The sequence below is a fragment of the Ursus arctos genome, unplaced genomic scaffold (genome assembly GCF_023065955.2).
Source record: "Ursus arctos isolate Adak ecotype North America unplaced genomic scaffold, UrsArc2.0 scaffold_19, whole genome shotgun sequence".
NCBI lineage: Eukaryota > Metazoa > Chordata > Mammalia > Carnivora > Ursidae > Ursus > Ursus arctos.
In genome coordinates, this window is record NW_026622863.1 from 35,947,608 (window position 1) to 35,961,977 (window position 14,370).

At 54.0% G+C, this 14,370-nt stretch overlaps 1 protein-coding gene across 1 annotated transcript; it reads right to left on the bottom strand.

Moving 5' to 3' along the window:
* Positions 1–464: 464 nt before the first annotated feature.
* Positions 465–12,567, bottom strand: KCNG4 (potassium voltage-gated channel modifier subfamily G member 4). Its single transcript, XM_026490925.3, has 2 exons — positions 11,818–12,567; positions 465–1,235 (listed from the first exon to the last, which is right to left on the bottom strand). Exons 1-2 carry the CDS (start codon positions 12,565–12,567, stop codon positions 465–467), a joined length of 1,521 nt encoding a protein of 506 aa, XP_026346710.2.
* Between the last annotated feature and the right edge of the window lie 1,803 nt (positions 12,568–14,370).

Consider the following 14,370-nt stretch of genomic DNA (forward strand, 5'->3'; position numbering starts at 1 on the left):
GGATGGGGAGATATGATCAGAAGGGTTTGCTGTGACTGGCCCCTCCAGTTCCTGGTGGTAGGGTGGCCCTGGAAAGAGAGTCTCTAGGGAGGAATGGAGTTCTCTAGGCTCGGTTCTGTGGGCATCTGGAACCCAGCCTGGGGTGTGGAAGACCGCAGGGGAGGAAGAAGAGTGGAGGATGGCTGATCTAACAGAAACAGGGGATGACAGGGGATGTGCTCGGTGATAGGCATAGAGAGAGGAAACGGAAAGGAGCATCGATGAGGTCAGCCGGAATCGTGGTGGCCGGTGGGGTCAAGAATCACAGCAAGCAAACACCCGTGGCCTTGAGCCCCTCCTAGGTTTGGGAGCGCTCCTGGGGCTCTAGAAACATCCCACCGGACAGTCTACACCCTGGTGTTCTCCAGCCAGGTCAGCTGAGGATGATGGGTTGCGGTCCTGCCCTTTTCATGAAGGGTTTTGAGTTAAACGTATTTAGTGGGCAGGGCGGTTCCTTCTGGGATCAGGTCGTCCACGTCACTCAGAAGTTCGCGTTCACTGGTCGAGGCGGCCGTTTGCAGGTGGCGGAGGCGTGCCTGGAGCTGCTCCTGCTCCTTCTTGAGCTCCACGTAGGAGTGCGAGAAGGTGTGGAAGATGGACGTAGCTGGGAAGGCCATGATGAGGATCCCACTCAGGATACTGCTCAGGGCCACCATCTGGCCCGGCACGCTGCGCGGGACCATGTCTCCGTAGCCCACCGTCGTCATGGAGATGACGGCCCACCAATAGGAGGCCGGGATGCTGGTGAACTCCAGGACGCGGCCCGACTCGTTCTCCGCCACGTAGACCAGAGGGGAGAAGAGGGTGACGGCCACGCAGAGGAAGAGGAGGAGCAGGCCGAACTCGCGCGTGCAGCGGCGCACGGTGAGGCCCAGGGTCTGCAGCCCCAGCGAGTGGCGGGCCAGGCGCATCACATAGAGGATCCGCAGCGCCCGCAGCACGCGCAGCGCCAGCCCCACCTTCTCCAGGTACGAGCCGCCCGCCGGCCTCTCGCCGTCCTCCCGGGGCTCACCCGACACCGCCAGCGACACGTAGTACGGGGAGATGGCCAGGATGTCGATGATGTTCAGGGGCCCTTGGAAGAACTGGCACTTGTCCTGGGCCTGGACAAACCGCAGACAGAACTCCAGGGAAAACCAGGCCACGCAGACGGTCTCCACGATGAAAATGTAGTAGCACTTCTGAGAGCACTCACCCTGGGGAGGTGACAAAATGCAGAATGAGGTGGGCAGCCGCGCCGGGTAAGGGGGAGTAGCCATGCCGAGAAGCGACTCCATGTATCCACAGTGATCTTGACATCAATATCAATACCCGTATGTATCAATGTAGATTCTGTATGAATTCCGTACATACTATATCGTTGTTCTCTGTATTTGTGTATTATCTAGCATCTGTCACGATTGAGTTCCATGTGCTGTAGACTCTCATTTGTCCACCCAAATCCCCTTTTTATATAGTTCTCAATTTGTGGCTGGGCACACGGCCCACCAGCTAGATCAGGGACCACCCTTACGGCCTCCCTGGCAGCGAGGTGTAGCCAAAAAACTAAGAACGCACCCACAAAACGTGAACAGAAACGATGTGCTATCTCCTGTTCCAGGACTTAGGATGTTGGCCTGACTTCCTACACACTCTTCCTCACTGTCAGCTGGGACAACGCACATGGCCCTGCAACCCAGCTTAGAACCTACAGATTGGACCAGCCCCCCAGGAGAGGATGGAGCGGGAAGGCGGAAACAATCCTGGGTCTCAGGTAAGAGCTGCTCACTCACTTTGATCCCTCTTTGCAAGAGAATTCAACATCTATTTTGTTTGTTTGTTTGTTTGTTTGTTTGGGGGGGGGCAGAGGGAGAAGGAGAGAGAATCTCAAGCAGACTCCACGTCCTGCACAGAGCCAGACGCAGGGCTCCAACTCACAGCCCTGAGGTCCTGACCTGAGCTGAAGTCGAGAGTGGGTGCTTGACCGGCTGAGCCACCCAGGAGCCCCAACGTCTATTTTGTTGAAAGCCATTCTCTCTTGGGGCCTTTTTGTTACAGCAGCCAACCTTCACCTTCACTAATATCAGCCCCTTTTGTGTACTGTGCCCTGCTCTAGTGCTGTCACTTATGCCACACACTGGTGTTGTGAGCAGGCAGTGTGACCCCATTTTGTGTCCAGGACATGGTTCCGAGCAGTGAGATGACTTTGCCGGAGCTCACATGCAGCACAGATGTTCTCTCACCACTGTATGCTATTTTGTAACTTCCTTGCCTGCCATCCCTCATTCATTCGTCCAACAAAAATGCACAGAGGGCTCACCTGTGCCAGGCTCCCAGGCTCTGGGGGTAAAGTCATAGAGAAGCAGGTGTCGTTTCTGGGAGCTTGGCTCGTGCGGCAGAGACGGCTCCCGTGTCCCTGGTGCAGCCCTGTGATACATGACTACAATTTTTCATGCAGTCTGTTTCCCTCCAGAGATTGCAGCTAGGTGGGGGCTGCTGCGGATTTGCTGTTGGCATGGTTCATGCCCCCTGCCTGGCTCCTAAGAGCAAATTCCACTAGCCACCGTGCTGCTCCAAGTATGGTCCTTGAACTGAAAGCATCAGCCTCCCCTGAGAACTTTCAAGAAACACAGAATCTTGGGCCCCGCCACATCCCTAAGGAATCAGAATTTGCTTCTTAAAAAGACCCCCTAGTGATTCGTGTGCTCATCAAAGTTCGAGAAGCTCTGGTCTAGTGCAGTGGTTCTCAGCTTTGCCTGCACATTAGAATCACATGGGGGCTTTGAAAAACCCCTGATGCCTGGGCCAGGACCTCAGATTCTAATGTAGTTGATTGAGGTTGATCTGAGTGGTAGAATTTTCCAGAAGTCCCATAGATGATTCTTTTTTTTTTTTTTTTTAAAGATTTTATTTATTTATTTAACAGAGATAGAGACAGCCAGTGAGAGAGGGAACACAAGCAGGGGGAGTGGGAGAGGAAGAAGCGGGCTCATAGCGGAGGAGCCTGATGTGGGGCTCGATCCCATAACGCCAGGATCACGCCCTGAGCTGAAGGCAGATGCTTAACAACTACGCCACCCAGGCGCCCCTCTTTTTTTTTTTTTTAAGATTTTATTTATTTATTCGACAGAGATAGAGACAGCCAGCGAGAGAGGGAACACAAGCAGGGGGAGTGGGAGAGGAAGAAGCAGGCTCATAGTGGAGGAGCCTGATGTGGGGCTCGATCCCATAACGCCGGGATCACGCCCTGAGCCAAAGGCAGACGCTTAACCACTGTGCCACCCAGGCGCCCCCCCCCCCATAGATGATTCTAATGCAAAGCCAGGGTTGAGAACCTGAGTCCAAATATTACATATATATATATATATATATATATATATATATATATATATATATATATATGATGGATGAGTGAAGGAATGGCCAAAGCCAGTTGCCTGAATGAAAAGCAAGATGTTGACAACTGCAGTTTTCTTTGGATTAAAAACCTCTGAAGTGGAAAAAGAAATTATTTCCAGTGCTTGGGCCCAAAGGAATACTGAATTGAAATGAAACGCTCTTTCTGTCTGGCTGCCGGAGGAAGAGAAACAGGTGTTCTGTTCCCATCGCAATGTGCCTGTCTATGTCTGAGACTCAGGTTCAAATCTCACACTTCCACTTACTCTGAAGACTAACCCTAGGATCGCCCCCCTGGATCTGTGGTTCTCTACCCTGAGAGAGGGGTGGTGAATAGAAACGAGGCATATAGAAGTAAGCAGACAGCTGCTTACAGGCGCACAATACGCTGTAGCTCTCTGTGTGAGATGATTCTCTGGTTACAGGCATAGCCTGCCCGGTCAGTGTAAGGACAACAATACCCTTCTCCTCTTGCTGGATTGTACAGGAAGGGGAGGAACTTCTTCAACACATGAGAGGTCTTTGCCACAACCACCTGGGGTTTGCTTCAGAATCCTGGAGTGCTCAGGAGTTTTGGACCCTGATTCCCCAGTCCTGCTGTAGACTTGCTGTGTGACCTTGCAGTAGTCACTGCTCCTCTCTGTGCTTCAGTTTCCAATGAAGAGGTGGGAACAGAAGCAGTATTTCTCATAGCTGATTCAGCACACCCTGCATCAGAATTCCCCAGAATGCTTGTTACAAATGTGGATTCTTGGGCTCTCATCACAAAATGGACAGGGCCCAGGAATCTGCATGTTGGCAAGCCCTCCAGTTGACTCAGAGGCACCTGGAAGTTTTTCAGACTCTGGGCCAGATTGGCCCTACAAGGCCACTCTTATCACTGACATTCTGGCAGTTTTGCCCTTGGCTTCAGGACTTCCGGGAGCCTGGGAATAACTTTCCCAGACCAGTGACCCAAGAGCTCGAGAAAGTGACTCCTGAGACGTCCGGCAGGCTCTGCGGGTCTTCCCTCTGCCTCTGGTGCAGGCATTTGGCTATTCGCGGCACGCGCCTCCCTCCGGCCTGGCTTGCTGGCCACCTCCCTGCCCTGCAGCAAGCCCTCGGCCGCATCACTGCCCTGCATCGCTCCTCTGCTCAAGCCCTGCAACCACCCGCCCAGGCCTGGTCCTCTGAGAAATGCCGCGTTCACAGCGGGGATTAATGGGGCCTGAGCCGAGGAAAGAATTCCCAGGCCAGCCAGGGTTGAAGAAAAATAGGAGGGACATTAAAAACTTCCTTTTTCTCTCTCTGAGGAAGCTTCTGGTGGTATTTTGTCAGTAGGGTGAACAACTAGTTCTGGTTTGCCCACAACTTTCCTGCTTTGAGGACAGAAAGTCCCAGGTCGCCAGCACCCCTCGGTCCTGTGCAAACCGGGACGGGTATCACCCTCCTGGTGGGCCTTGTCCCCAGCGGGAAGAGTCTGCTCTGACTCCGTCACGCAGGGAAGGACGCGAGTCAGACCTGTGAAGACCAGGGGGTGAGCAACGGCCCACTGTGGGGGGCGCACACAGCATGTGGGACCACAACAGCCTGACGCAGAAGGAGATGCACACTGTGTCACCATACGTGACACTCACGATGGTGGACAAAATCACCGAACAGCAGCCACCTCTGGGTGGGTAGGGATCGGCCGTGAAGGAACATGAGAGAGCTTCCCGGGGGAAATGGGAATTTCCTACACTGAACTGAAGTGTGGGTGACCCGGGTGTCCGACATTGTTCAGTGGTCCAGCTAAGATTTGTGCATTTCAGCGTACGTACGTTTTCCCTATAAAACTGTAAACCAAAACTGAGATGAAGACAGTAATAATAAGCGATCAGGGTGGGGAGGGAGGGGAGCGAGAAAGAACAAGGGTGATTCATTGTGGAAACTGAGTCACGGGTCCTCAGCGGTTCAACGGTATTCCATTTACTTTGTAAATGCCTGGCATTTTCCACCACGAAAAGTTCAAAAACAAATCAGGGTCGGAAATCAAAACCACAATCAAATGCCATCTGCACTCACTAGGAAGGCCGGGAGTACAAAGACAGAAGGTCCTAAGTGTGGGTGAGCCTGTGGAGAAGTTAAACCGCCAGCATTCGCGTGGGGACGTAAATGGTGCGGCTGCTGCGGAAAACAGGCTGATGGTTCCTCAAGAACTGAACACACGTGGGGCGCCTGGGTGGCTCAGTCGTTAAGCGTCTGCCTTCGGCTCAGGGCGTGATCCCGGCGTTCTGGGATCGAGCCCCACATCAGGCTCCTACGCTGGGAGCCTGCTTCTTCCTCTCCCACTCCCCCTGCTTGCGTTCCCTCTCTCGCTGGCTGTCTCTGTCTCTGTCAAATAAATAAATAAAATCTTAGAAAAAAAAAAAAGAATTGAACACACGTGGGGCGTGTGGGTGGCACAGTCGGTTACATGCCTGACTCTTGGTTTCAGCTCAGGTCTTGATCTCAACACGGAGTCTGCTTATGACTCTCTCTCCCTCTCTCTCTGCCCCCCCCCCCAAATAACTAAATCTTAAAAAAAATTTTTTTTTGAAATTAAACACACATTTGCTATACGATCCAGCAATTCTACACGGGTATAGACCGGGAGGAACTGAAAACGTCCATCTACCCATACACTTGTCCATGAATGTCCACAGCTGCGTTATTGACAGTAGCCAGAAATGAATCAACATAAATGCCCATCAACTGATGAATGAATAACCAAAATGTGCTCTATCCGCACGACGGAATATTATTCAGTCCTAAAGAGGAAAGACTGACACACGCTACAGCGTGGATGAACCTTGACAACCTCTGGCAGACACCGAAGGCCAGGTGCTGCATGATTCCATGTATAGGAAATGTCCAGAGACGGCAACCCATGGGGACAGAAGTACGTGGATGGTTGCCAGGGGCTGGGAGGACTGGGGAGAATGGGGAGCACCTGGAAGTGGGTGCAGGGTTTCTTTGCAGGAGGCTGAAAATGCTCTGGGACGGAAGTGATGGTCGCACACATGTACACTAAAAACCCCTGATGTGAGCACTTTGAAAGGGTGCATATTAGAATGTGAATTATGCCTTAATAAAAAAGAAGCCAGGGCCTGAGTCTGAGCTGGCCAGGTCGGCTGGGTGAGGCCCTGAGAGGTCCCACAACTTTGCCCCAATCCCTTTCCCAAAGCTTGGGAGCAGGTGGCTCTGAAGGGCTCTGGGGTCAGAGGATGGGCAGGGCTTTCCGAGGGCAAGGCCACTGGCCCTGGGGGCCCATTTGGACAGGCTGCCCCAAGGATGCTGCAGGTGCAAGAAGGGCCAGTTCCAGAAATACCATCTGGGAAGGACTTGGGGCCAAGGTCTTGACCTTGGAGCTTTCCTCACACCATAGGAACTTGGAAATAAGGCCAGAATCAGCCCCTTCCCACCTCCTGGTACCTCAGTGCTGGTTCCCAAGCACTCAGTAGCGCAGGCCTTCTCCTTTCTGCCTGAGAATTCATGCCCTGGCCCTGGCCTCTGGTCCAGGGCTGTTTCCTTGCCCTGCTGACTCATTCCTCTTCCCGGCTTCTCCTTTCCCTGGGAGCCAGTTCTCTCTGCCCTCTCTCCCCTCCGTTATGCCCCTTCCTGCCCCTCCCTGTCCTCCCCCTCCCAGCCACCCTGCTCCCCAGCCCTGGGACACAGAGGCTCTGGAAGTGTGGGCCAGAGGGTTGGGCATGGAGACAGGGAAGTGTGACAAAGCAGGAAGGCCAGGTGAACTACCGTGAGTCAGGAAAAGTGGGTCCTGTCCAGGAAACGGGGACTACTCCTTGCTGGCCCGGATATAGGCAGACTAAGCTGGAGGGGGGAAAAACCACAAAACCAAAAAGCCGGGTTAAGAAGAATTCCCTGAAGCAATCACCAAATGTCACCGAACACAGGGAAGCGACTGAGAGCGACGCAGCTCTTTATGGTCCTGGTTCACAATCCATGAAAGGGGCCGGGGAGGAGAGGCTGTCTCTTGCATGAGGTTTTCATGAAAAGTAGGGAGGTGCAAACTGTACCCCACAGGGTGACATGCTGCACCCACACAAGGACGGCATCGCTCCAGGAGGGGCCCCACAAGTTCCACCTGGTCTTTAAAAAATCTGCCTGTGCCTTCCTTCCCCGGGCCCTTAGCCAGATGCTGAAACCCCAGGCAGACAGGAGGGAAAGCGCTTTGCGCAGCTGTAATCAGTGTGCATCTCCCACAGCAAGGTCCCCGACGCCCCCAGCCGCCTCCGGGGCAGGACTAGAATCTAAAGTGGAGGAGAAAGGAGCGGAGGCTGAGCTGGCGGGTGGAGGGCGGTTTATGGCCGTCCTTGTCACCACTGGGGCTCCGGCGCAGAGGCGGCGCTCGGGAAGGGTCTGCTGAGCGCACAACTGAATGAAGAATGAAACAGAGAAGACATCTGAGTGGCTGGCTGCTGACCCGGCCACAGACCCGGCCACTGCCGTTCGGGCTCCACGGAGCCGGGAGAGGCTGATGAGCAAAGCGCACGAGCAGGTAGAGGGGTTGCAGGGGCGTGAGCTGAGTCCCAAAGGGTACACAAACACGGCCAGGGATGGCTTCGTGCTGGCGGGGGCACGGTGTAGATAGGGCCGGTCCGTCCTTAGCACCAGCTTCCGAGTGGGTGAGGAGACAGAGGCACGGAGCAAGAGCGTGGCTCGTCCGAGGGCGGACGAGCGGCGGTGCTGGGATTTGAACTTGGCACCAGGGAGCTAGAGATTCCGGCTCCTTGCCGTGGTGCACGCGCACCTGAGCCGCTGAGGATCTGGGGAGCAGCAGACAGGAAGGGGGGCCTCGAGAGAGATGCAGCAGGTGTTCAGTCGAAGCGGCCATGAGCTTCGGCCTCCCCCAGAGGGAGGGAAGGGACCTGACCGGTAGAGCTGCCCAACCGGGGCAGGGGCCACGTGGAAAGGGTGCTGGAGATGAATGGCAGGGGTGACAGTCATGACAGAGGACACAGGCAGACGGAAGCACAGAAACGGCGGCACTCACCCCTGGATGATGGCATAAACAAACTGGGGCATGTAGAGACCATGGATTATCACTGGGCCATAAGGACGGGGCACTGGCACAAGCCACAGCATGGGCGGGCCCTGCAAACACCACGCTGAGCGACAGAAGTCTGTCCCAAAAGGCCACATTTGCACGCCATGTCTGGAATAGGGAAATCCACGGAGGCGGGAAGCCAAGTGGTGGTTGCCCATGGCTGGGGCTCAGGGACGGGGAGTGAGTGCTAGTGGGACGGAGTAATGGAAGTGTTTTGGAAGCTGATAGTGGAGGCCGCACAACATTGTAAACGTACTAAATGCTACAGAACCGTTCGCTTTTCGGTGGTTAATTTTATGTTACATGAATTCTACCTCAATTGAAAAACGGAACAGGGACGGTCAGAATAAGAGCTCCAGGAAGGTAAGAAATTGGTCTGATTGTCTCCAGCACCTAGAAGAATGTCGTTTGTAGGCACTCCGTAGCTTGTTGAAGGGAAGGGTGAATGTTGAGATCTCCTGTCAACTGGGACCTAACAAGCGAATGCTGGTGGGACTGACATGTACTAGGCGCTTCTCACGCATCAGCTTTATGCAAATTACTCTTTTAATCGTCACCATAGCCCCAGGGGAAGAGGGCTGGGAGCATCCCCATTTTGCAGATGACCAAACTGAGGCTCCTACAGGTTAAGTGACTCTCCCGAGAACACTGAGTTCATGAGAAGTGAGGCCAAGATTCAAACCCAGAGGACGTGCCCTCTGACCTTCCCGCTGGACAGGGATGCGCTTCTCAAACCCTAGCGGCCTCAGAAACGCCAAGTGTTGCCGGGCTGAGTGTCCAGACCAGAGGGCAGAGCAGCCCAGCCCTGAAAGCCGGCGCTGTGTGATCCTAAGGAGTCAGGTTTTAGAACCAGCTGGTAAGTGAGCTCAAATGCCGGTTCTGCCACGTAACTAACTGTGAGCTTTAGAAAGGGATAAAACTTGCCTGAGCCTCCGTTTCCTCATCTGTGAAATGGGGGTGGTAGTAGCACCCACTTCCCAAGCTGTTGCAAGGGTTAAGTCCGTCGGCCAAACGCCACCCTCGTGAAGGGCACGTAACAAGCACTGGTTCTTTCTTCCCTTTGGGGATGAGCTCTTCCGAGGAAACCAGTAGAGCCTGGCTGTACCTGGGAGGTGCTTAGGCATTTGGCATGGTCCTTCTTGTCTACACCGCCTCCTCCCTCCTCCATTTTAATTCACCAACCTCCAGTGCAGACCCTTCTCGCCAACTGCCAAGTTTACTGCATGGGAAGCTGCTGGTAGAAGGTAGAAGAAAAGGCAAAAGGAAAGCTGTCTCTGCCACCCAGTGCGGCACCATGTCTGATGGAGGAGGTCTGTGGGTCCCAGCCCCACGTGTCTGTCCACCCACGTGGCATTAATTCATCTGAGCAGCTGCTGCTGGGCCCCCAGGACCACATGGCCCCCAGGTGTGTCCTGGCTGAGCCTGCCCCCAGAAGCATCTGTCCAGCTGAACATCCCCGAGGGCAAACACGAAATATCGGACAGGCTTGGTGCTGGAGAGAACATTGTCTTTTTATGTAAATGTAAGGCGCAGTCTTGAAAAAAACAAAGGCCGCCTCCCCAGCCTCCCAGTTCTCTAGATTACCTTCTAAACAGGGAAACACACTTTTTTTGAGGGCAGCACCTCCCAGCCTCTCTCCAGGCAGCAAGCACACACGGAGGTGGTTTCCACAAGGTGAAAACACAGAGATGCACCCCGGGTGTGGCCATTGGCCCCTTTTATCCTAGGAGCAAAGGGCAGCCTGGCTCCCGAGCCCAGACTTGGGGCTGCTGGTCCTGCAGGCCTCCCAGTGACCCCTGATTTGAGCTCCTGAGTACCCCGTCAGCCAAGCCTGGGTTCAAACCTTGGGCAATTTTCAAAGCATTAGGCTTTGAAAAGACCTTGTCCCTCTGCACAGTCTAAATCCTGGCTTCCGGGAAATCCCCGAGGAAGAGGTTTGTGGAAATCTAGGGGCCTTTGTCAGCAGCTGGGATCAAGGGCACCCTTCTGGGGGCGGGGCACAGAAGCCACTTATTTTGTCTTAATTTTTTACTGCAGTGCCCAAATGTAAATATTTCTGTGAACAAGCAGGCTCTTAAATCACATGATTTGGTGCTAAAGGATAAAATAATGTCTCCGTTTGGAGCCAGAGTCTTCCCCCTTGGGAAAAAAAAGCTGTTTGAAAGTCGAAACGTTTTGGTTGGTTTGCTTTAGGACAAAACATTTATAGGTTGCACAAAGTAGATTTTATTCAACAAATATTTATTGAGAGCATACCCTGTGTGAGGCAGGGGCTGGCTCTCCATCTAAGTCCTTTCTTTCTGGAAAGTTCTCTGATCCTACCGTATTGCCCTGGGATATATCTTTAAGGGAAAGGAACTTCTGTCGACTGACAACGATCATGGGCCATACGCAGCGTTCATTATCTTGTATGTGTTCTATTTATCAGCTCCCTCCATCTGCCATAGTGTAAGTTCCATAATTAAGGTGATGGGGAGCCATGGAGGAATGTAGAACAGGACGGGAGCAACATTTTCAATTAGGAAACAAATCCAGTTCTCAGTTCGAAGCTCTGCAATAAACTTCCCAATGAAATGTTAAGCTCTTATCTCATTTCTCAGACTCCCTGGCCCCTGGGGGTCTCCCAGGAGTGAGCAAGAAAACCTTTCTGCTATTGCCTCCTGGGGCGGAGTCACTTAGAAGTTAACTCATCTCTGAGTTATCCCCATCCGGTGAGACTGACTGGGAGGCTCAGGAGCCAAGTAACCTGGAGGAGTCTTGGCCCTCCTCTGCATCTTTGCTCTGTAGCTCTAAGAAAGCTAAAGGCCCCGTGCCTCACTTTCTCCACCTGAACGTGGAGCTGGGATGCCCACGAGAACGTTGGCTCAAGGAGGCAGGGATTTGGGTCAGGGACAGTGCATGGCGCATAGCAGCTGCTCAAACACATAATGAGTGCACTGAGTGTGTGAACCCTCACGGCGATGTTACCCGTTTTACAGAGGAAGAAACTGAGGTTCAGAGGGGTGAAGCAATTTGCCTGTGGTCACAGAGCTGGGAGAGACAAGCCGGGCCTGCCTGGCCGGTGAAACCAGGGGTAGCTTTGTTAATACCGAGTCCACTATGAGGCAGAGCCACCTCATGACTTTTGCGGCCCTCGGCACTCCATGGGTCTTTTCCTCCAAAAAAATAAATAAAATAAAATAAAATTAAAAATCATCGTTCACAACTGCACTGATCTAAAAATGCATCCAATCCAGGCTAGATAACAATCCCTTTTTCTGTTGTTTCAAAAGGTGCTTAGACGTTTCCACAGGCCCTAAGTCTCGTGGGTCCCCCCCTGGGGGTCAGGGGCCACTCACCTTGTCCTCCTCGGCCCTCAGGTCGGGCATGGTGCTGACGCACAGGCTGACCGCGGTGGTGGCCACGAAGAGGATGGACAGACAAGCAAAGACCTTGCCGGGCAGCCCCGAGCGCGGGTTTTCCACCGTCTCGCGCAGCCAGTGCATGAAGACCCCCCAGCGCGAGGGGTCCCCCGCGGGGCGCCGCGCCTCCCGCCGCAGGTGCAGCGTCCCCTGCTGGCGCAGCTCGGCCAGCTCCTCCAGCCTCCGGAGCAGCTCGCGCAGGCAGCATTTCTCCAGGTGGGCCTCCTCGATGCCCCAGTAGGCCAGCTCTTCCCGGAAGGACAGCACGCACGTCTCCCGCAGCAGGGCCAGCCTGCCGGCCGCCAGGAAGCTCACGATCATGCTGAAGGCACTGGGGCTCCGGTCGAAGAAGAACTCCTGGTTGTCCTCGTCGTAATCGTCGCAGAGCTGCGCGATCTCCTCGTGGTTCCGGCACAACCTGAGCCGGCTCAGGCGGCTCAGTGGGAACTCGTCCAGCGTGCTCCAGGGGAGGACGTACCGCCGGCCCCCGACGTTGACCAGGATCTCCTTCTTCAGGTCGGCGGCCGGGGAGGCGTCCAGGGCGCCCACCTTGCGGGCCCTGCGGTAGTAAAGGCCCTTGGCGGAGGGCGGCGGCAGGCGGCCGGGCAGGAGCGGACTCAGGGGGCTGCAGGAGCCCCGGTGGCGGTGGCGGGGAGGCAGGCCCCTGGCTCTGAAGGGCATGGGCATCGCTGGAGATGTCCTGCATGGGGGTGGGTGAGGGCAAGACGGGGAGAAATCAGTCTCGGGCGGGGTCCTAGACAGCGCCGACATTGCCTCCCTTTCGCTTGGCTGCAACTGCATTACGTATCCTTCATTTTTCACATCTTCCACCCAACACAGATTTACTGAGCACCCATTATGTGCCTGGGGTCTATCCAGGAGATGATGGCATCCCTTCCCTGGTCAGAGCTGTGCTGCTCCCAGGCTCTGTGGTCTTGGGCATGTGGCTTAACCTCTCTGATCTCAGTTTCATTCATGCCAATGACAAGACTGGTACCAATCTTACAAGGTGAAATAGAGCTTAGGCGTGTAAGAGTTCACTGCCAGGTTCTGATCCCTTAGGGACTGCGGGCACAGGTGGATTACTCAGCTGCTCTGAGCCCTTTGCCTCATCTGTACACACCGGGGTAGTTTGAGGACCCACCTCACTGGGCACGGTGAGGGTTACATGTGGTAATCTACATGAAGCATTTATTCGGAACACTTCTAGATGCTTCTGAGGTGCCAGGCACCAATCTACATGCTTCCTCTATATTAGCTCACCTTGACAACTCCACAAGGTAAACATTAGCATCCCCATTTCACAGATGAGGAAATCGAGGCACAGAAAGGTTAAGTAACAAGGAAAGTGACAGTGCTTGGCACTGTCTGCCTCTCAGGAGCGGCTGCACAATGATCTTATTTCCTTCCTCCTTTGGAGGACTTTGCCATCAATGACAGCCCTCCTCCGTGTTCATGGGGTGCTTGCCTCAGCCACCCTTGCTGTGTAACCTTGAGCCAGTTACTCCCCCTCTCTGGGCCTCGGTCTTGTTATCTGCAAAGTGAAGGGGTCTCTAATGCTCTCTCCATTTCAGACCTATTTGAGGCGCTTGACTGAGAATAAGAGTTTTCGATTTAGCCCATGCATTTAAAAAGCCATCTCCACAACCTCCGTCCTCCTCGGCACCCCGCAACCGTTTCCTACGTTATTCATTCTAGCCAGAGCTGTTTCCAAAGCATCTATAACCTTACATTCCGATATGCACTCCAATCAAGGGAAGAGCTCGGCAGCCGAATGGAAATAAAAGTTCCTCTCAATTTCAGAGCCAGTTGGATTCCGGCAGGCAGCGAAGAGTTGAATCACAGCCCGTGCATTTCACACTTGATCACCACGCAGCGTCCTGTTACTCCGCATGCATTACTTCCTTTACAACGTATGACCGGAGGAAGAAAAGCAGCCTGCAGAGAGAAGACTATTCTGAAATCTGGGGAGTCCCTCCCGAGTGTTCACATTTTCTGAGTGCAAGCCCCCAGACCCAGAGAACTGAAGTGACTTGTCCAAGGTCACACAGCAAATCCAAATCCAACCCAGGACTCTGTCTCCCAGCCTGGAGCTCTTTCTAGAACACCGCCCCCCCCCCAAAAAAAAACACCTCTGCCCTGTCTGCATTCCCTGCACAAACCCAACTTTGCGATCCACTGCCCCCCGGAAACAGTCGGCACACAAATCTCCATCCAGAGCCCAGGAAAGGTATTCGTTCAAAATAGCACTTTGGACAAGGCTGTTCGCAGTGTCCTGTAAGCCCCCAGCCCTGCAGCAAACCCTAACTTCTTCCCCCAAGTTCAGCTCACCTTCCTGTCTCAGGGAGCCCTTTTCCAGCTGGTTCTCTGCCGGGCAAGGGGATCCCATGTCTCGATGGCCAGGGAAGAAAGGCTCATGGTGGGGATGAAGGAGACAAAAAGAAAAATTCCAAACACGGCAGTTTCTGGCAGAGTTAGTTTCCAACCTTT